This window comes from Acomys russatus, chromosome 11 (assembly GCF_903995435.1).
Source record: "Acomys russatus chromosome 11, mAcoRus1.1, whole genome shotgun sequence".
Classification (NCBI taxonomy): domain Eukaryota; kingdom Metazoa; phylum Chordata; class Mammalia; order Rodentia; family Muridae; genus Acomys; species Acomys russatus.
In genome coordinates this window covers 51,268,582-51,291,517 of record NC_067147.1, presented here as the reverse complement: position 1 = coordinate 51,291,517, position 22,936 = coordinate 51,268,582, and the positions used below count along the sequence as shown (strand labels likewise).

Sequence of the window (22,936 nt, the reverse complement as noted above, 5' to 3'; positions counted from 1 at the left end):
ATTACTCAGTGCTCATTGAGAAAAGATAGATGTCGAGACTAGGAGAGAGAAAGGCCGAGATTTCTGTTATGGTTTTATTTAAAACTCAGTTTTATCTTAAGCCCAAAGAGCCTAGGCTAATTGAATCATTACATAATTATGTTTCAGGTAGTGGAAGCGTGACATGTTTTGGACACAGCTCTAAGTGCTCCCTTGGCCTCGCAGGTGTTGTACAACCTTAGGACTCTGCTGTTCTGGCATTGTCTGCTCTTGAGTAACACTACTAAAGTTTTCACCCTTCAAAACCCTTACTCTGAAGGAAAGGAAAGGGAAAAAAAAAAAACCAAAAAACCAAAAACCCGTCTCAACCAATGGACTCCTCTTTCTTCTTTTTTATTGTATTACTTCCAGAACCATTGTGGAAAACCAGTTACATTTTCTTGTTTATTGAGTAAGAGGAACAGATCGATAGAATTTAAATTCATGTCAGTTCTAACATTTAGACAAACCTTGGAAAACTATTGAAGACACTTCATCTCTCAATTTTGAACGGCGTTATTTCCTCCTCCCCCTTGAATCATAAACTGACGCATCTGAGGCTATAATGTTGTGGTTATGACGAATCCACTTTCTGCTCCACCCTTGCCCCTCACTAGCCTTTGCTTATGAAAGGAGGTACACCAGTGCTGGCCTACTGATGAGTGATCAGTGAAGGTCCACCCTGGGAAAGCAAGAAGGGCAGAAGGGCAAGGCTAGACCAGTGGCTAAAATGGGGGGCAGGGTTAGAAAATTTATTCTTATTGATGTGGATTTATTAAAGACAGTGGAAAGTTTTTCATCACCAGCATTGGAAATTAGACAAGCTCCAACTGTACAGGGAAATCAGGTAAAATTTCAGATGGATAAACATGGGAAGACAGATGATATATAAATAGATAATAGATGTATAGATGATTGACACATAATGTAATACACACACACACACATATATATGATGGGAGATTATAGGAAGACAGGTGGTGGATAATAGGTTGTAGGTAGATTGATAGATAATAGAGTTAGATGATAAATAAGTAAATAAACAAGATAATAGGAAGGGGATAAATGATCAATGACAGATTGAAGGTAAATACATGATTATATAAATAGGTGATAAGTAAATGGATGATAGAAATGTAGGTAAATGGGCAGATAGTTGGCAAATAGTTGATAAATAAAGCCACGAGTTTTAAAAATAAACAGTGTTAAATGTATATAACAAAACGTCATCTTGGTTACGCTTCTTGACACCGTTCTGTGATTCAGCAATTCAACATACACAATTGATTGCCTATAAGTCAACACCTTAGTGTTTAAGTGGGTACAAAAGTATTTTTATGAATAAGTAGGTGGTATGTTAGGAAACAGAGTCTTACTCTAAGTAAAACCAGGGTACATAAGCACATGGCTGAAATGAAAAAGAATAAGGATTAACATTTAAAACATACCTATTTCTTCCAGTTGGTTTTTTGTTTTTTGCTTTTTGTTTTTGTTTTTCGAGACAGGGCCTTTCTGTGTAGCCTTGGCTGTCCTGGACTCGCTTTGTAGACCAGGCTGGGCTCGAACTCACAGCGCTCCACCTGCCTCTGCCTCCCGAGTGCTGGGATTAAAGGCGTGCGCCACCACACCCAGCTTCTTCCACAGTTTTTAAAGAGTTGGCAGAGAAGATTTTTATTGTTTAATAGCAAAATTAATTTGCACATGCGAATGGGAAAAAGAATCACTGATTTATCTCTATATGGCAGAATAATGAGACATCTTTCTCAAATAGAAATTTATTTGTAAAACACTGTGCGATGTATAACAATGTACTTTAACTTAGACTTTATAATTTGATTTTCTTCATACAGTACTATAATATTTAGGGAAGATCAGGTGTTTGGATAAAGAAATTGGGAAAGCAGTGGATGTCCTGATAACTTCTCAAAATATAGACAGTGTTCACACTTTCCATACATGTGCTTAATTTACCATAAATTTATTAGACTTCAGTGGGAAAAAAAAGTAAATGAGATCAACTAATGCTAAAATGAGAGAGAAATACAACAATGAATTCATGTCATCACCTTGGACTAGGGAGAAACTTTCTATATGAAATAGAGTCCTGGATACTATTTGAATTTACCCCTCAGATGCACCACTGTGGCTTTTCCAGGCACAGGAGGCATCTGCCCTGAGATCAGACTCAACACTTTCTGCTCATTTTGCCAGTGAACTGAACTAGTGTGTATGTCCCACTTGTTATGTAAAGTGCAGGCAATGAACAAGACAACGTAAAGACCGTGAAAGGAAGAAAGACAACGGTTTCTCTCACGGGTCAATATTCCACCACTTTTTGCTCTGTGATAAAGTAACTGTTCTTAGCAACATTTTGACTGTAACTGCAGTAACTGTTTAGAAGAACCACTTTGGGCAAATGGTGTGTTTTAACATCACTTGCTGATCATCAGGACTTTAAGGCAAGCCTCTTCTGGTACTTTAAGAAGGTCCTTAGCTATTAAAAACAAGGAATTCCCGAAATTTGTGGATAAATGGATTGAGCTAGAAATGATCATAATGAGTGAGTTAACCCAGAAGCAGAAAGAATCAAATGGTTATACTCACTTATATCTGCATACTAGCCCAAGGGGCATGTCCCACGAAAGCCTTCACTTACCAGGAAACTGGGACAGAGGGGAAGGCATCCTATTGGGACTCTAAATGAGAGACGCATGGGAGAACAGCAAAATAAAAGGATCCAGAGGGTCCTAGAAATCTACAAGTAGAACAATATGATAGGCAGATTTGGGCCCAGGGGTCCCGCTCAAACTAAGGCACCAGCCAAGGACAATACAGGAGGTAAACTTTAAACCCCTTCCCAGATCTAGCCAATGGTCAGAATATTCTCCACAGTTGAGTGGAGAGTGTGATACGACTTTCTCACTACTACTGGTGCCTCACATTTGACCATGTCCCCTGGAGGGGGAGACCTGGTGGCACTCAGAGGAAGGACGTCTGGACCAGTTGGAATTCTGTGATAGCTCTCGGGGTTTCCTACCAATGAGACAAACAAATCTAGAGACTCAGAGGACACCGTGAGCTGATGGTCACTGAGTAATCAACACCCTACTACACTCACTGTTTAGATTCTCCCCTGACTTTCATGTCTACAAGGCTTTTAAAGTCACAGTTCTCAAAAAGGAGTATGACAGTATCTGCTGCGCATGTTGGTCCGCTAGGAGCTGCAGCATCCTTTTTCCTTATTGAAGAGCTGGTATTAACAACAAAAGCCAAAGGAAACTTCCTATGCCCTTCTATGAAAACCAGCCCCAATTTCCTTATGCACACTCACACATAAATACTATCTACGTTAACTCTTTTTAAGATTAAACATGCCTACACATTTCTCCCATGTTCTGCAGTTTTAACCATGAGTCTGGGTTTTATTGGCTATTCAAAGTCCTGTAAGTGTAATGATTCAACTGATCCAGGGCTCCTTAGTCAGAGCTTTAGTGCTGTCTCTTTATATAGCAACCAAATATTTGACTTGGCTGTTCCACACTAAGGCTTCTCCTCTCTCTCTCATCCCAGGAATAGATTAGCTTCCACAATCATCTATATAGAAATTATCATTTTGTAAGTGACAAAATACACATGCCCCCTGGGTTTTAATAGCTGTATATTGTCTTACAAAATGTCATCTAAAAAATACAGTGTTTTCCATCAAGTTAGGGCATTAGTCTTTGGCAAAACACTGATCTTCAGAATTGTACTCAGTGGCCAAAGAAATTTCTTAAAATCCACATAGCTTTTCTGAAATCCTCGTATCTTACCCCCATCTCAAGTTTATTTTTTTCAATAGCAATAACCAAAACATAAAACACTATAAACTGACCTACCAAAATATAGGAAACTATGGCTTGAAGAAAAACACCCACATTTGTGAAATTTACATCCAGAAGATAAAGGTAGAAAAAAAAAATATTCAGAGCTGTATGCACAAAGAATACCAAGGGAGACTAGTAAACATTACCACAGGATGTCATAAAAGTATTAAATTATGTTTAGTGATCAGTGACTGAGCTAGTAGGGCACTATGAATGCTTAATTTGAGATGTATACACAATATTTTATGTAACAATTTGCTTTGGTGCTTAGAGGAGTAAGACCAGCACTACTTCATAAACTTCAACATGCATACAAACCATCTCAGATATTGTGAAAATGTACATCCTTGTTAATAAGCCTTTGGGTGTGGGTACGATTCTATATTTCTATCATTACTATTAATGTTGGGTTGGCTTTATAAGGGTATAAAAAAGAATTAATTCCCAATAAAATGAGATGTCAGGATATTATTCCAAATATGTTCAGATATCTGAAATAAAATCATACAAGTCACAGAAATTGGCAAGTTGGTGAATACCATTCCTTTGCCTTTTAAATACGAGAATAATGTTGCAAAAGCCATTTTTTAATTTTGAACCGTGTAAGGGCCGTATATAATAATGCATTATCTACTACTCCAACCACATAATAAGCATGCCTGAGGGAATTTAATTGAAATATGAACTTGGTCAATACAGTGCGAAATTTGAAATGGCCTATACCTATTTCACATTAAGACATTCAATAAAATACTGAATTCTTTTAGCCTATACTGGCCATCCTTTCTAATGCTGCAGGATATGCCACACACGGGGTGATTTTTAAAAGATATTTTGTTTTGTTTCGATTAATGGTAAAAATACTGTGCTTTGTTCAGAAGTGGAAAAATGAAGACTGTTCTTTGATAAAACAAACGTGCAGACAATCACTTTCTGGCTCTGGACCACAGCACAGAAATATGAACACTTAAAATCATCTATACATAAACTAGAGCTGAGTGCAGTTAAACGCACCAGTGCAAGGAGGCTGTGCAGTTGCAGCCTGTATACACAGGCATTTCACATGTTGTATAAATCCGTGACCCCGACACATCCTTGTACCTGGGCTTCTAAGAGAGTCCTGTCTAGTCACAGTAAGTGAGACTTCTCTGCCTGGCCACGCCCTCCACTGAACCTGGCTTCAGGAAGTGTTATTACCTGTTGGAGCCTCCCTGCTTCTCATTAAGCTTTTACTGAGAGCGAGGCTTATTATGTTGCTCCAAACAGTTACTGAATTTCAAATGTTTAAATTATTGGCAACATCTGGAATGGACAGAGTGTAGGCAGACACACGTGGGTGTGCACCAGGTAAAACTGTAAATTCCGTTTTATTTTTAAAGCTTTGACTTTAAATGTTCTTCCTAAGGCCTGAAATATTCTTTCAAAATCTTTAAAACTTCATCGTGGAGAAAAAAAAAATGTAACTTCGGGATTAAAAATAACTTACAAGTAATTCATATTTGGACTGTTATTTTGCAAGTCTGTTTTCATTTATAAAGTCAGTGCAGTTATCTGGGTATCTGTATAAATCATACCTATAAAAATCCTTTACCCCCTAGAAAATAAAGTCACACGTGCTGAAAAAAGAGTGTGCCGTGAATCTATAAATGGAGCACAATGTATGTTAGCCAGAACATAGAAATTATTTTTCCTAAGTTATTTCTTGTTTATTCCAATGAAGACTAATTCCAGAGCTAACCAAACGGCTACACTGTGAAGTGATATGTTATTTAGTGAGTTGAATCTGTATATAAAGGTTTTCTGGGGCCAATCATTAACCGATTCATATATAATCTCTCTCTCTCTCTCTCTCTCTCTGTCTCTCTCTCTCTTTATTGTAAAGCAGATTATTTGAAATGTTAGGTTGCACACATGTTATAAACCCCATTGTGTTGATTTTGTGACAATAAAAAAGTACAGTTCAGTAAAAACAAGTAAAAACTCAGTTATTTGTTTTTATTGGTCAGAGTTTTGTCATTGGTATATGGAGGCTGTTCCACGGGCCCATCCAGAGCTCCTCCTCCTCTGAAGGTGTGTTGTCACCATGGGATTCCATTGACTCTCTGGAGAGCCTACTGTCTCCCACACACTCCTGCCCAGCTGTGTGTTTCAGCCTGGTCCCTGATGGCTTCACTGCCGAGGGCTCGGCCACCACAGGGCATGGGGCGAATGTGACCAGAGTTGGTGTTCTTTTCGCTCTCTCTGTAGGAAATGGACCCTTGAACAGTGTGTTCAGGGGCACGCTCTCCTCATGTGTCACTGCTAACTTGTCGAACTTCTTCAAATGCCTCCCCAGCAGCACAGGGGAGGGCACCTTCAAGTTATCGGCGAGGCAGGCACGGCGCGTTCTCACCACAGAACCGTTTTGTGCGATGTAGATGTTGCCGTTGACACTGCTGTGGCTGCCGGGCTTCCGAGGTCGGCTTCTCTGAGACTCGGGAGCGCTGTCTTCCCCTGTGGAGCTGCTTTCATATTCTCGATCGACCACTAACTTGATCATTCTTTTTCTTGCCCACTGAGGAAATAAAGAATAACAATACGCTGGTCAGTCTCAAAGGAAATCAGGGGCTTGTGCACAAGCCACAGAAATACATGGAAAGGTGGCAAAGTAAATTCTCTAGAGGGAGGAGGAGGTGCCTTGCCAGCTTGCTTTTTTTTCTCCAACTCTGTATTGGATTCAGAGTCTAAACATCTTTAAATGAAGTGGTGCTGAGTTTGCAGGCAGGCCTAATAGGAAACCACACTTTTTTTTTTCTTTTTACGAGATGTGAAAAGAAAAATGTATTAGCCCTATCTTGCTAAGTCCGGACTCATTGTTTCATGCCTGCTCACCCATTCAGGAAGTTAAACAGAAAACCAGGAACAGATTTTTGTACATCGCATTCATCCTAACGCTTTTCTTTACAGCATGTTAAAAAACATTTCTGTAACTCTAATTTATAATCCACGTCCTCATGTTAGTCAAAATGTTTGTCCATTTAACATGTGTAGTCAGTTGAAGCATCCTGGGGTTCTGAGCCATCTCACTTTGGCTCCGCCTACTTAAAGGACTGCCTCATCGGCCCACCCTGAGTGCTTACTACTTCCAAAACCAGGACATCTCCTTGTATGACCAACTGGCACATAATGGCCATTTTCGCCGATTAAGTTGTCTTCTACCGACCAGTATGAGAAGTGATGAGGAGCAAAACTTCAGCAACACTACCTTTTTCTCCAAACAATATGGCACTTAGGGGTGTGTGTGTGTGTGTGTGTGTGTGTGTGCTTTCTTTGCACTGAATGGCAATATTTTCTGGTCTCCCTATGAGTATTTAAACTATTTAAATATTTAGTTAAATAATTAAATAACATATTTAATATTTCACATCCAATATTTAAAATGTGCTTATCTGCCTAGAAAAAAAGCTGTGACTATTACAATATATTTTAAACACAACACAAATGATAATCACTTTTAGTTTTCAAGATACAGTCTCATTTAACTCCTAGAATTTGAGGGTGGGAGCTGATACAGGCCGTCTTTGATATGGCACCTCTGCAGTGAGCAGAAACATGCAGAAACATGCAGAAACGGTTATATGATTTGTTGCCGTTTGTCTAGGGTTTACTATGACAAAGACTACCCATTTATCGCATCCCTCCATTGCTATAGACAAGTGTCACCAATAATGTATAGTCAGTATTGATATTTCCCTCTTTGCCAGCATAGGAGAAAGTAGCTGTAATCTGACGTGTTTCAGCATACACATCTATGTAGATTAGACTACGTCATCGCTTTTCTGTCTCACTTCTGACCTTGAGTCAGAGTAAAGCCATGCTAAGTTCCCACCCTGTCGAGAGTCGTGTCAGAACACACAGAAGGCACTGCAAACGGGAGCACACACCACCGCAAACCCCACCTACTATGAACGCTTCTAAAGGGCTGTGTTGTAACCTTCCGAGTTTGCCCCCGGAGATTTCTTTGGGTCTGCATCCTTCCTTCTGTCGTATTCTGGCACCTGGAAGCCCCAGGGGCCTCCGGAGAGACTTTCACTAGTACTGCTGCTAGTGCTCAGTTCTGACTCGGACTCCTCGCTTTCCACGCCCTTTTCCATGGAGGCGGATTCTGCACTGCCCTCCTCAGGGACGTCTTGAGCCTCCAGGTCTGTGGACTCATCTATGGGAGCTGGTTCACTTTCTTCTCCTTCCTCCAGCTGTTCCTCCTCCTCCGCTGGAGGCTCTTCTTCCTGCTCCACAGGTGGCTCCTCTCTCTTGCCTTTCACTGCCTGTACTTCCTCTACCACGGGCCGCCTTCTAGCCAGCACGATGTTTTTCCTTGCCTTCTCGCCTTCTGACTCAGTGGACTCAGATTCCTCTGACTCAGGGGTAGAGCTTTCCTCCGCTTCCTCAGACGGAGTCTCCGACTCCGATTCTTCAGTGGTCTCGGACTCACTGAACTCGGATTCTGTTTCTGTGTACTCCGTGTAGTCGCTGGACTCCTCCTCCGATTCCACGGTGCTTTCTGTAGCTTCCTCCTGGTCTAAAGTTAGTTGGAGGTAGTCTTTGTCTTCTTCCTCAAGGCGCCGTCTCCACTCCTCACCCTCAAGGTCAATGCCTCTTTTCTCAGCGAGACCTCTGACTTTCTTAAAAATCATTGGGAAAATCCTGGCTCTCTTCCACGCTGGGTATGAGGGCTCAGCTGCTGGTGGCTTCTCAACAGTGACGGCCACCTCTTCCTCGCTAGGTTCTCTAATCTCAACTTTGGGCTTTTTAACTTTCTCTGGCTCTTCCTGAAAGTTTTGAGAGTGCAATTCAAATGTTAGCTTGGGGATAGTTATGACGCGATCTTGTCCCTCATAATTTAAGCAGAGATTCATCTTTTGGGTAGGAGCCTCACGCAAGCTTATGCAAATAGTTTCTAAAAACCAATGACAATATTTCTTTCCTGATGATAGACAGAAGCTGAGCTGGCAGGCAATAAATTATTTTATTTTGTCTTTAAAGTATTAATACCCAAATCTAATGGTCTCTCTTTTCTGTTATTTATATTTTCTTTCTTTCTTTCTTTCTTTTTTTTAATCTTAGATCAAGAAAGAAATACCCATTGCCACAATCCACTCTAAATCTGCAGCTTTGTCTTGTTAGCTTTCTGCTGTGTCTCAAAAATTTTAAAAGTCATAGAAATATATTAGTCAATTTTAAAGTTTATGAAAAATCTGTCTTGTTGAATTTTGAACCATTTAGAGCTGCAGTAGCAGTCATTTCATGGAGGGAAAGATTGTTTGCTAAATAAATACTGCAGGGAAGGTATAAGAATTTGAAAGAAGTGATCACGTTATTCAGAAATGAATCACATAATATTTTAAAAATATTGGTGGTGAATTTCATTCTCTGAAAAACTTAAATGTGAAGACTGTCTTTTATGGATTTTAGTTATGCGGATAGTGTGAGAACAACAGCCAACATGCATTGTATAATTGCTAATGTATTTGGCTCTTAATACTGTCATTTTTTTCTTCTGTTTTCTTTTTTTTATTAATTTATTCAGATTACATCTCAATTATTATCCCCTCACTTGTATCCATCCTCCTGTTCCTCCCTCCCTCCCTCTTTCATCCTATTCCCCTCCCCTAGGTCTGTGACAAAAGAAGACCTCCTCCCCCACCATATGGTCACAGCCTATCAAGTCTCATCCTGGTAGCCTGCTTCCTCTTCCTCTGAGTGCCATCAGGCCTCCCCACCAAGGGGAAGTGGCCAAATATGGGGCACCAGAGTTCATGTCAGAGTCAGTCCCCACTCTCAACCCAGCTGTGGAGAATGTCCTGTCCATCGGCTAGATCTGAGTAGGGGTTCAATGTTGACTGCATATATTGTCGTCCTTGGTTGGTGCAGTAGTTTAAGTAGACCCCCCCCCCAGCTCCATTAATACTGTCTTAATGGAGAGACATCCATGATTTTAGAAAACATATTTTATTGCAACTTCCTTCCTTCTAGCGTTTAACTTTTCATACAGAAGGAAGTAAGCTGAAAAGAGTTGAAGACTTTCCCCTCCACAGATAAGAGAAAAAAAAATGGCCAGCAATATTAACTTTTCTATGAAAAAACAAAAACTAAGTTATTAGGAATTCTCAAATTTGGACTATTTGAGGGCACACTAGTCAAAGAGGATCTAAAGAACTGTTACTGCTTTGCTACGCCATGCGGTAAAGGCAGACAATTACCTCTTCCTCTTCATATTCTTCTTCAGCCACTTCACCGTACTCCTCTGGTCCAGCAGGTGGGAGCAGCCGGCGGCGACTCCCATACTGGGGCATTTCATACCTGAAACATAAACTCGTAACTTGAGACACTTTCCAATGTGTGTAGACTCTAACACAGTGCTCTCTCTGCTTTCTTCTTTTTCGTCATCATTTCATCAACAGACACTTAAACAGAATCTATCAAGTTCCTTCCAAAAATTAAAGCAAAGCATAAACAAAACAAAACAGAAAACTACACATTATGAACCACTATCTGACAGCCAGAGGAATTTCCCCCCCATAATATGGCTCCCTATAATAACGAGGAAAAGGGTTGTTATTTCACATGTAAATTTGGGGAGAGACTAGAAGTAGGAAAAAGAAAGATGTAATACTTCATAACTAAATGAAGAGCCAAGGACATAAGGGAGGGTCTACATACAAGTGTGTGGAAATCTACGTTTTTATATGAAAGTTTGTAGGGAACATGGCCTGTGGGGCATTTTTGTTATGTATTTTTTTGTAGGTAGCTGGCTCAGGTTTGCAGGCTTAACTCCCCATTTTCATAATTATTACTAGATTCTTAAGTATACCTTCTGTTTTTATGTTTAGTTTTTTTCATGGCTTTGGCACAAGACTTCAGGTAGGCTGGATAGATAAAATGGTAAACACAGCATATGGAATGAATGGTGAGTTGAGGAATTGAGCAAACATGTTTGACTCCTACCTTCCATTTTAATTAATAGGAATGTCTTAAGCGCATTTCTAGAAATACAAGCAGCATAAATGAAATAGCAAAAATGGTGAGAAGTTGACTAACACAAAAATGTCAGGCACACTGTTCATTTTCAAATATAAAACTGGGGCAATGACATTTCTAAAATAAACTCCATTAGTAATAATAAGTTCTTATTATTTCTTTAGAGCAATGCAATACAATTCTGAGTGAAAAACTGAAAATGTACCCATGCTCATAACTGTAATAATCTTGTCCATATTCCTGGCCAGGGTCAATCCCAGACTCCATGGATAACTCCTATTGTTCAAAAAGAAAAATTTGCATTTTTAAACAGATTCTTTACACGTTGCAGTTTGAAGTGAGATTTCCATACGTACAATTCGGGGTGTCACGCCGGGCGTGGTGGCGCACGCCTTTAATCCCAGCACTCGGGAGGCAGAGGCAGGCGGATCGCTGTGAGTTCGAGGCCAGCCTGGTCTACAAAGTGAGTCCAGGATGGCCAAGGCTACACAGAGAAACCCTGTCTCGGAAAAACCAAAAAAAACAAAACAAAAAAACAATTCGGGGTGTCTCTCCAAACACTCCGGTCAAAATAAGTTCAATGGCAAGTACCGGTTACCACATTCCTGTTCTCACAGTCTCAGCTGTTCTTTCATGGGATACGTTTGTGTGACTGGGAGAACACAGATTTCCTGGTCATAACGCTGTAGACAGTTTCAGGTGCATAGTGCTACTTGCTCTTAGGTAACTTTGAAGAATTAAAGCTCACCTTAGCTTCTTCCTGGCCGATGCATGAGGAAAACTGCCACACTAGCTTTACCTGTTTGTCTTTCTACTAACGGTTCTCCGTTACCAAGTGCCCCTCTGTCAGACATTTTACACCCTCTGACGGTAACTCATGCATTAAGAAGAGCTTCAGTTTAGTGCTGATTCTGGGGTTAAAGAGGTTTAATTGTTTTTATACCTTACTAAGCTTTCTTCTGACTTTTGCTAATACTGACCTTCCTCAAACTGTGCTCTTGTGGAAGCCTGTGCTTTGAAAAAAGTTTCAGTAGCTACGAAATCAGTTTCCACGTGCTTACTTTTAATTCCATTATATTAATAATGATAGATGGCAAGGCTTAAGAATGAACTCATACTTTTCCCATCTCTTACTCCATCGTAACTGCCCACAGGGAAGTAGGGTTGGAATATATAGATACCCCGCTATTGCCAGGAATCGGTTTTGTTAATGTGTGTGTGTGTGTGTGTATGGCATGAATCGGGAACTGCTGCCCTTCTGTGATGCCACAGAGGAATCATCTATAAGGCACCATCGTCTTTGTGATAAATACAGACAATGACTGTTAGTTATGTCGCCACTTGCCAAGTCATTTAAGAGGATTGTAACTAACCCCATCCAAAGAACTCTACCAAACAAAGGCACGGCACTGCTGTGTGCGCCAAGAATCACCCAGCCTTCCACGAGGGCTAGTTACTACTCCATTGCTTCACATCTGTCCTCAGCATCACTCTGCAGCCTGCCCCCTCTTTGCTCTCACTTCATGTACATTCCCAGGCAGCTTCCTGCAGTTAGTTGCTAGGTCTGAGATTGCATTTCTACGCTAATATAATGCCAAGTGACTTTGCAACTTACAAATACTTCTTAAGCCAATTCAGTTGTCATGTTAAAGACTCCTTTAGTGTGCCCATTAGAACACACATTTTAAAATTAATTAGCAGTATCCCAAGTGGGCAACTGGTACCCATAAAATGTTGAAGTTGGGGGCAGGGGAGATGGATATAAATTTGCAAAACCTCGTGGAAAATGTATACCATGTCATATTCTTCATAATAGTCCAAAATCAGAACCAATGTGAAAGTCAAAGAAATCAATCCCCTGCCGCAGCAGCGAAGTACAGGATTGGCAAAGAGGCTGAGGTCAAGGATGGGTGGAGCACAGTGTGACACCCCCCTTACAGGAGCTTAGAAAAGATGCAGTGTGCACGGGTGCATGTTACAAGCCTGGCGAGCCCTTAGGGTGAGGTGAGGTGAGATCAGTGGTCAAAGCTAACTCACGCGGTAGTCATGTGTGTGAGTGCACACTTGAAATTTTCCTCTAAGCGGTTAATATGTGCTCTGTAGCTTTGAGTCCAACCAAAGTTTCCATTATAGGAAGGGAAGCGTGAAATAAAGTTAAGGAGGGGCAGTAAGAAATCAGAACGAAGTTACAGCCTAGATTTAAGTGATGCTGAAAGACACATAGGCGTCACACTGGTAAATTCAGACTTTTAAGTGAGTAATAGCATAGCTATATTGGTTTACATAGAGCAAACATCTCAGGAATGTTGCATTTACACTGAGAATCAATGCATGCTAACCTAATACGTACAAGGCACCAAGAAAACACCTCCAAATTGTCTAAATGTAGCTTCGGTAATGATTAGTTCATATACCTGCACTTTCTGATTACTCGGGTAAGAAGAACAGGACTCAGGTCCTGCTAGCTATTGGATGGTCCCAGCATTAACGACTTCCAATATGGTCAAGGTTAGAAGGGAACAAAACAGGAACCCCCAGAGTGCAACAAGATGCTCTGCAGTTCAAGCTGGGTCAGGCGAGATGGGAACTAACAAAAATGCGAACAAAGAGCAGAGTGCCAAACCGTTAGGAAGGAAAAAAAAAAAAAAAAAAAAAAAGACCAGTAAAGTCCTAGTGACAAAAAAAAAAAAAAAAAAAAAAAAAAAAAGACCCCAGGGCTGAGCTAAGCAGATGACTGGATCCAGCGGCATCACTTCATGACACAGGCTCTATTGTCTTTGTCACTCCGTGATGACAGGCACTATCTGCATCCCTAGTAGTAAACCAAAAACTGCGTGCGTGCGTTGATCCAACATTTCATGTTATTTTAAGGCTAATTTCTGCTGCTGATCACACAGAGAAAACAGAGCTAACTTAAGAATTTGTTTTATTACTATAATAAATGTTCAAATTGCTGTAAATCGGAACATGTTCACTCCTTTTTCCTGCTTGTTGACCAGAAGTTCGTGAACTGGATATGACTGTCAACATTTTTAGGGTGATAGCAGTGGGTGGGAGGGTACCCAGCTGAAGGCTGTGTGTACATTTGGATTTTGTAACCCATAGTTTTCTAGTTCAATTATCTGGGAAGTGTCCTCGACAAAGGTTTCTAATTAAAAGCTTAATGTTAAGCTTATATATTTCTCTTCTGTGTCCCTCCATATTTGGTGTGTGTGTGTGTGTGTGTGTGTGTGTGTGTGTGTGTGTGTGTGTGTATTGACTCTAAACAAGAAATGCTTTTCTTTAGTAAATATAGGGTTACTGTTCCTGGAGAAAAGAACCAAATGTTTATAAATGCTCATCAAAAGCCTAAATTTATCACAAAGAATATTAGTATTTCAAACTAGTGTTACTTTATATTCGTTCTCATCTTAGTATATAACAAATAAGTAAAATAATGTGTATTTATTGTGCAACTCTGAAAATACTCCTTACTTGAAGGAGAAACACTGACTCGTACATGTGCTGAAGGGAGCAGGACAGATGTTGGAACTTTCTTCCGTCTTTGACTTATGTTAGTCTGACTTGAGTGAGGTGCTGAGGGCACATTCAGATGAACTCTGGCTCCTGATCAGCCACGGAGTGCCTTCAGGTGGTAGTGGGTGAGTCCGAAGCACAGTGGTTTGCCCACCTAAGTCCCAGAGCAGTGGCTCTCAATGTTCCTACTGCTGTGACCCTTTAATAATAGTTCCTCATGTTGTGGTGACCCCAGCCATAAAACTCATTGACACTTCACAACTACACTTTTGATACTGTTATGAGTCATAATGCAGACACCTGTGTTTTCCGATGGTCTTAGGAGACCCCTGTGAGGCGATTCTTTGATCTCCCAAAAGCTCACAACTGCTGTTCTAGAGCGAGACTAAAAATTTGCAATCTTAGCCACCAGCAAGCAGTTGAGAGGTGATTTCTTTTTATTTGCTTATATATTTATATTTGAAAATACATTTTAGTCTTCTTAGTAAAAAGGGGATCATATTGGAGGCCACGACCTCCTGCCCTGCCCACAGAAATATGAGATTGTTGTAAGGTTTAGTGAGGTTGAAAAGAAAGTGAAAATCGATACCTCCGGTTTAAGAAGAGAAGGGTCTCAGCAGTTGACGCTGCTAAAGGAAATTAAAACAGGAAAAAGATTTAGATAATACTACAGATGCGAAACGTAGAATACGACTGAGAAGAGAGCAATACAGGCACCAGTCTGAACCTGTTACTTAAGGTATGGTTCTTTATTTGTATGGCAGCTGCCAAGCCATTAAGTACTACTTTAGATAAAGACCCGGAAACCTAAGGCATATGGCAAGTCATTGGTTTTAATTGCAGTTACTTTAACAAACTTGTAATGAACCGATTCCCATAAAAATATTTTTGTTTAAGCTTCATAGTACGAAGGATTACTTGGGCTTCTAGAAATAACCACCACAGGGCTATCTTGACAAGTTTAACCTTGATGGAAGTTTTTTTTTATCACTTTACTTATCATCACAAGTGTAATTACATCCCACTGGGAAGAATAGAAAATTTGAGTGGCAAGATGCAGTCACTGTCCTTGGGAATCATTTAAGACATAATCTTCACCTCCCCCCGCCCCCATTTAAAAACAAAACAAAATATGGCTGGCTTATATTCGGGTATGTTTTCAAAGTCTTTTGTGAGTCAAGAAATTGTCCCTCCTCCAATTTTGTAGGGCCTCCCGCATGCCTCCTTTCCCCTTTACTCATTCAGCGAGTGGTGTCAAGGTCCTTATAGGTAGGTTTCATGGTAATTTATGCTTCGAACAAATGGGAGCTAGTACATGATAAATTTTAGGTCAGCGATTTCTGGGAGTAAATAGTTAAATGATGCACCTTCCTGCGAGCCCTGGGAAGGTAGAAGGCAGCTCCGGAAGTGATCCTGCCTGTGAGCCAACTGCTCAAAAGGGGCACTTAGATATATGTTACTCTTTGAAAAGGAAAGGAAGTTTAGGTTAGGGATGCTCTGATTCTAACTGATCTTTTATCTCTTGCCATCACCTCTGAGAACTGGTTCTTCATGTACGTCATCAGTATGAATCTACATAGTCCAGGGTTATATACATTCCAAAGGACAAGCTACAGAGAATGTATTTAAGTCCCTCTTTTGATTTAGAAGCTGTGTGATAAATCAAACTAGATTCCCAGTAACTTTGCTGATGCCATCACTCACAAATCTCATCTAATACTATTGGTCAAAATCCTTAGTGTGTTCTCTGTAGACTGAGCCATAGAAAAGGAATAAAAAAAAAAAAAATAATGCAGAGCTCTCTTATAGTGTAATGTTAGATATTTAAGATATTTGGATCAGGTAGAAACCTGGACTGTGAAAAAAAAAAAAAAACCCCACAATGTTAAGTTACTTTACAGCGTCTAAATTTTATATGCAGAACCAGAAAACCAAATTTAGCATGATATCATAGTGCCGAGGAGCTGCCATTCAGGACACAGACACCATCCTTGGAAACGCTAGCTACTGATCGCTGTTTAAACTCTGAATGATAGACTCCATAGCAAAGAAGCAACATACAGAAAGAAAATGCATTAGAAAACATCATTAAAAGTTTTGATTGAAATAGAAGATAAATATAGCTTCAAAAGAGCATTAGTCCTATATGCTATACAAAGGCTTTCCTTGCAGGCTCAATGCTGTACCACATGATCAATCCCTTACCTCTGGTGCAAAGCCTCCCCTGAAAGGCAGAAATGGAAACTTGTGTTAAATGCATGGATTTTTCAGACCAGAGAGAATCACAGATAAGGCCCACTTAAGAGAATCAGAGGAAATTTAATACATGTTACTGAAAATTATCTCACTGGGTCATACTTCTGATAATACTATTAAGATGAGAAGATTATGTGTTATGCCTAACTAAGAAATTATCTTCATAGATCTTGCCCTCACATGACTAACAAGTACGCCCATTGAGCAGGTAAAGGCGTTTCCCGTGCAGCCTGACGAACTGAGTCCAAGCCCCAGAATTCACATGACAGGAGGAAAGGACTGACTCCTGGAAGCTATACTCCAACCTCCATTTATATCCACGTTATGGTCCAGAGACTCCCCACCCCCATGCACACACATATGCTGAATAAATACACATGAAAATAACTTTAAGAATAATATGCAATAACTCATCTTGATTCTGTTATGATCAACTAGCATAAAGGTAGTCTTAGGCAAAAAACCAGATGCAGGTCCATAGTCAGATTATAATGCAACTATTACGTCTGTATGTGTCAACTTGATTCTAGTAATAATGAAAGATAAAATAAAGACCCCTCTCTACTTGTAAAGAACCTACTTTATTTTTAATACCCTTATTAACTTCTATTAAAAACTACCAAAAGATAAGTAAAATTCATGGGCCACAAATATCTGTATGCACTTGGGAGGAACAAGGAAGTGTAACAATATAGGTGCCCCTAATGATGAGATTTTTTTTCTTTATTTTCTGTAAATTTAATCATTAGGCAGATGCTACTGATCGTGTATGTAACTGTGATGTGGATACTACTGAGTCAACGACATCGCTTTCTAAAGTATCTCTGCAGAACACGCAGCCCTGTCGGCATGTCTGTCACGACTCCCACAGGGAATGCCCATCAGACTCATGATCATACAAACATTATGATTCATAATGGTGCTAATTTACAGTTATGAAATAGCAACATAATTATTTTTATTGTTGGGGGTCACCACAGTGTGAAAAACTATATTAAAGGGTTATGACATTAGGAAGGTTTAGAACCGCTGTTCTACAGGATGGGTCTATATCATCAAATGTGTCTTAAATGGTCTCGGTGAAGCTGCTGGTAATGGGGCAAATGCAGTGTGATGTGTAGTCCTCAGCAGTTTATTCTCTGAAAGTTTCCATGGTGAAGTTTACAGAGTGCTCATATGCTTCTGCCAGTACATGTGGGAACTACAATCCTTGTGGTGCTTGCAAAACTTTATACGTATTTAAATTTAACTTAGAGACAATTAGACACAGCTCATATTTAGGACTTAATCCTATTGATGAGCCACACGTATCAGGCAAAGTACTCAGATGGATTTTATTTCCTAGGATATTTCAATTTTCCCTTTTATTAAATATGCAAAGCATTTCAATATCCTTGCTTAGTGGCTCATGCCTAACAATCACACCACTTGGGAGGCTGAGGCAGGAGAATTGGTATGTGTGTAAGGTCAGTGTGGACTACATAGTGAGTGTGAAACCATTGTGGCTTATGAGTTCAGGGCGACAAGAGTAAGATCCTCTCTCAAAAGCAGTTGCACACTCATGTACTTACACACACACACACACACACACACACACAGCACATACACACACATTTGGCATTTTTACTGGGTAACTACATTGCTATTTGAGCTCAAAGGCAGAAACTTACCTACAAGAGGTATATAACACAACCAATATTTATACTCATCTGTGTCCTTTCAAAGCATGAATGTTGATAACTATAAAATCAGTCAAATAATATCAAAACATCTTTTCATGTAATTCTATTGCATTGTGTGTAGCAATTACTCATTTTACACTCCAGGTTTGTACACATTTAGTTTTAATCATAGCAAATGCATGATAAGCATTGCCTTTGAATTTTAAATAAGCTATCTAACCATCCTTTACATACTGAGTGGACCTTAACTGCAGAGGAAAGGATGTCCTTACACAGACAAGTTGTGAGCTTGTTGCATTGGGGAGAGGAAGCGTATGTGAGCTTACATGTCTAAATAACCTTTAGAGGACTCATATAGACGATATTTGAACTTAGTATCAGCAACACCCTGTCAGAATCCACCATATAACACAAGTTCTCAGGCATATGACCAGCCAGCTGCCAACAAATCTCCAACAGAAGCTTTTCAGCAAAAGAGAGGAGAAAAAAAATAAGAAAAGCCACATTCAAAAGTCTTAGGAAATAAATTACTTTTGATTTGAAACCGAATAAGTAGAACTGATGATTGCCTTTTATCTATTCTTATTAATCAGGAATGAGCATTGAATTATTGAAGGGCTGCCCAAAACTGCCCACAAACTACCACCACAAAAATACTTCGGAGATGACATACTGCAGGGTTCTCAGCCCTGTGGACACACAAAAGTAAAGCCAAGCGCAATCTTGGCTGGGAAATTTCAGGAAGACAGTGCTGGAACATTGCATAGAACTATTTTGGAACTGCACCTTTCTCCATGCAGGTTTTTATCTTCTCAAATACTTCAGTTCTAGAGTTCAACAAATAAAGGAATTTGTTTCAAAAGTAGGGATTTCTAGTAGTTAAAAATTATTCACTGTGTTTCATGGGAAAAACAAAATAGTTAATTGATAGTTGCATACAATATGCCATGTGCCTGTATATGTAGATGTAATTTATAATGAATGTGTATGCTCCATGAAGACAGTGCTGCTTAGCTTAGCTAAAATTCCCCAGCATTAAATCCAGTGAACGGTGGGATATTTTAACAATTACTGCCACTATAGGATTTTCTCCCTGTGGGATAAACCTTTATCTTCTACCTAAAACAAGGAGCAAATATGTGAACATACAGGTGATAATGCACCAAGTATAATAATCTCTCATCATTTTAAAAGTGAATTTATTTTATTTATTAGATAATTTGAATATCAAAGAAATTTTCTTGGAGAGAAGAATCCTACAATTATAAATGAGGATGTGATTTCATCATACGAAAGGGCAAAATAAATAGCATTTTAGGCACCCTTGATTAAAAATAAGATGTCTTACAAAAGTCAACGGCATGAGATTTATTTTCATCATAAAGACGGAAACAGAAAGCACTGAGATAAAGAAATAGAACAGCAACTGAAAAATGGGAGAGATTTATCGTCTGAAAGCACACTAATAAGATCAAAACAAGCCAGAATGAAGGATATCATAAAAAAACTGGAAACTACATCGTATAGCACCTGAGATTGCTTTTGAAATCCCTGCTGTCTGTTATCCCTACATTTCTAAGGAACATTTTACCTGGGGAACATTTTGTTTTACCAAATACACAGACTTCAAGGAAATAACAAGCTAAAGAGAGAGCACTATTGCTTACTAAAAGCCTGCTTTTCCGTTTCACCCCTGCCAGGACAGTTTCATAAAACTATGGCCAAAAACTAAAAAGAAAAAAGTAGCATCACCCATCAACAAGATCAACAGACCTTTGGATTTAGTTGGGTCAGTACTTTTCATGCCCATATCTCCCCATTAAAAAACAGATAAAGTTACTTACTTTTTAAATAAATGTGGGACAAATAATGCTACCTCGAAGTTAAGAAAATTAAGGTAAATCTACCCTATGAGTTAGTGGCGATGGTGTTAATTTAAATTAAAAGCGTGGAAGAAAAAAGGCATTGCATTGAGTTTGGGATTAAAAAAACGGTGGAATCTTCTTTGACGTTCAAATTCTCGCGCTCCGCTTGAGGATTATGATCAAAGAAAAGAATTCCTCCGTTAAAACCAGGAGAAGCAACATTACAAGGACGTTGACTGACTGTGAGATTGCACATCAATTCCCTCAACAACCCTAACCAACTTTTCCTGGCTCTGGTCACACGTGGCTTCCACATCCGTTTTCTCTGGAGGGCAAAACCTGTGTAGTTTTGAGGTATCTGTGGGCGGACAGTTTTTTTCTATGTGACTGTACATGTTCGACACTGATTTCTCGAGCTCTGCCAGGTTTTTCACGTGTCTGAGGATCCCCTTTGGATGTCTGTGAGGTTCCACATCACACAGCGGGTTGGATGCTGGTGGCTGTGTCGTAGAAGGTTTCGCTTCTCTGGAGCGTGTGACACTGGCAGTGCATTTAGCAGCTGGTAGACAGATGCTGTCTATGGGCAGGACGGAAGTTGAAGGAGGCGGCGGGAAGAGGCGTGGAGCAGGCGGTCGAGGGGGGGGAGGAAGTGAAGATGGGGGAGGAGGTGGTAAGGAAGAAGTAGAGGAAGTAGAAACCGGAAGAGAAAATGTAAGAAGTTGGGGAGGAGGGGGGTGGGGAGGAGAACGGGGAAGAGGGAAAGTAGTAAAGGCAACAGGAGGTCGAGGAAGAGGAGGCTGCGGAAGGGAAACGGAAATGTTAGGTGGATGGGGAACGGGTTCAAAGGAGTTCCTTTTCGTTTCCATAGCTAACGCACAAGTGGGAGTCTCTCTCTTAAAGCCTAGAGAATTTACAACGGGGGGCCTCGGAGGTTGAGAAAGTTCCAAGGTGCAGTCAGAAGGAGAAGTGACAACATTAGGTTCGGAGCGGAGTTCCACAGCTCTTGAAATTGTTGGCAGGGTTGAGAATGAAAAGTGAGACCAAGAGGAGGAAAAGGAAGAGCCGGAAGACAGAGATTTCAGCTGCTCTGTTTGCTGTATGATTAGGGCGTCTCCGTGTCCCCTTTCTTTTTCTGACCCATGGGCATCTTCAGTCCTGGGAAGGGCATTCCCGCCGCCACCTCTTTGGGTTGGGCGGGGTCTGGTGCTCTCGCATTCATCTTTCTGCCTGGTGATCTGCCACTCCACCAGGTCTATGGTTTCTGGTCTGTTGGGAGCTTTCCACATCAGCCGCCTAGGAAAGCTCACAGACTGATGCCACATCCTCTGGATCTTTTCTCTTGGGCCCCTCAGAGACTGACTCTTAATTTGTGTTCTGGGTGGAAACAGCTCTTCAAAATCTGTTCTTGGTGAGAGGTCTGAATGTGTTGACCTTTGGCCTACACTTTCCATATAAAGGGGATTATGGGTACTGAAATCATCCTCATGGGAAAGAAATGAGAATGTCCTTGCTGGCTTAGGCTGGCTGTCCTTAAGTGGTCCCTCTACATGAGCTGGCTCATGAGCCTCGGAACTGGAAGAAAAGGCCATCCCATCCTGGTGACTGGTCCTGTCTTCTGGGACTGAGTTATTTCCCCTGCTTTGTTCAAAATGGTAGAGAAGGAAAAGACTTGAAAGAGAAGAAGGAGACAAGTTGTGATACAGCTTTCATAAGAAAGGCGTTTTTCATGGTAATATTTTACATGACAAAGGCCTAACAATGCTAAAACACTGAGGTAAAACATCACTTTCAAGCTCCTGTTCTAGAAAAGACAAGGCAGGGGCGTCCAGAGTTCTGAGAAGGATGAGAGGTTCTCATTAAAACATCAGTCTCCAGACTGTTACCCAACCTCCCCAATTAGTCTGATAGGCAACGTTATCTGCATCCATGTTTGCTCTTGCACAGCATGGATGCAGGAGAGTGCAGCCAGGCACCTCAGCTTTGGGTTGTGTATCTCCATCTTGCTGGAGGATGCTCATAGCCCACTTTTATGCATAAGTCTTGGCAGTATCTCGGTCAATAATTGCCCATTATATTCCATCTCAGTAACTCTGGGCGCTAAACACAGTCTCTGATATAAACCATTTTTGTAAGACAACACAGGAAGGGATAGGCCCCTTCCCAGATTAGAACGACAGTTTCCAAAGACAGAGGCGTCAAAAGTTATGATTATCTCTCAATTATGATTGAGAGATCAACTTCATGATACCATCCTGAATTAAAATGACTTGGTCCCATTTAAGTTCTATACTTAGATATTTTAAATATAGAAAACACAGACAGACAGATTAATGTGCATCAAATTTGAATCAAGAGTCCCTGAATGAAATGATTTATGTAAAGACAACAGTGTATTGGCTTCCCTGCATGTTTTGCTTATGGGTACTAAGCCAAGGTGCCACAAGTAGGGTTGTATTCCAATTAAAGTTAGAAGATTGCAGGGCATAAATCAAGGGCCTGAACTACAAGCATTGGAACCCTTCCTTCTGAATGGTTAGGTGGCATGGACTTTACAAAGCCCCCAATTAGCTTGGAACTAGTTTATTTTAAGCTAAAGCATAACAAGCCAATTAATTTTCTTAGTTGTTTAATGTTAAACTCTAACCAGAGGAAAAATAAAATACAGGGACTAAATAGTTATTCAAAATGGAGTAATAGATTAGGCAATAAAATGATA

The 22,936-nt window shown here is 40.3% G+C and overlaps 1 protein-coding gene across 1 annotated transcript in view; it reads right to left on the bottom strand.

Annotated features, from left to right (window-relative positions):
• Positions 1-7,837: 7,837 nt before the first annotated feature.
• The window catches only part of Pcdh15 (protocadherin related 15), a 428,603-nt gene continuing 413,504 nt past the window's right edge, over positions 7,838-22,936 (bottom strand). The window contains exons 31-32 of the mRNA XM_051153212.1: positions 10,124-10,223; positions 7,838-8,692 (exon numbers count right to left, since the gene is read on the bottom strand). Of these exons, the coding sequence (XP_051009169.1) occupies positions 7,838-8,692; positions 10,124-10,223 (955 nt within the window). The remainder of the gene's footprint in view (positions 8,693-10,123; positions 10,224-22,936) is intronic.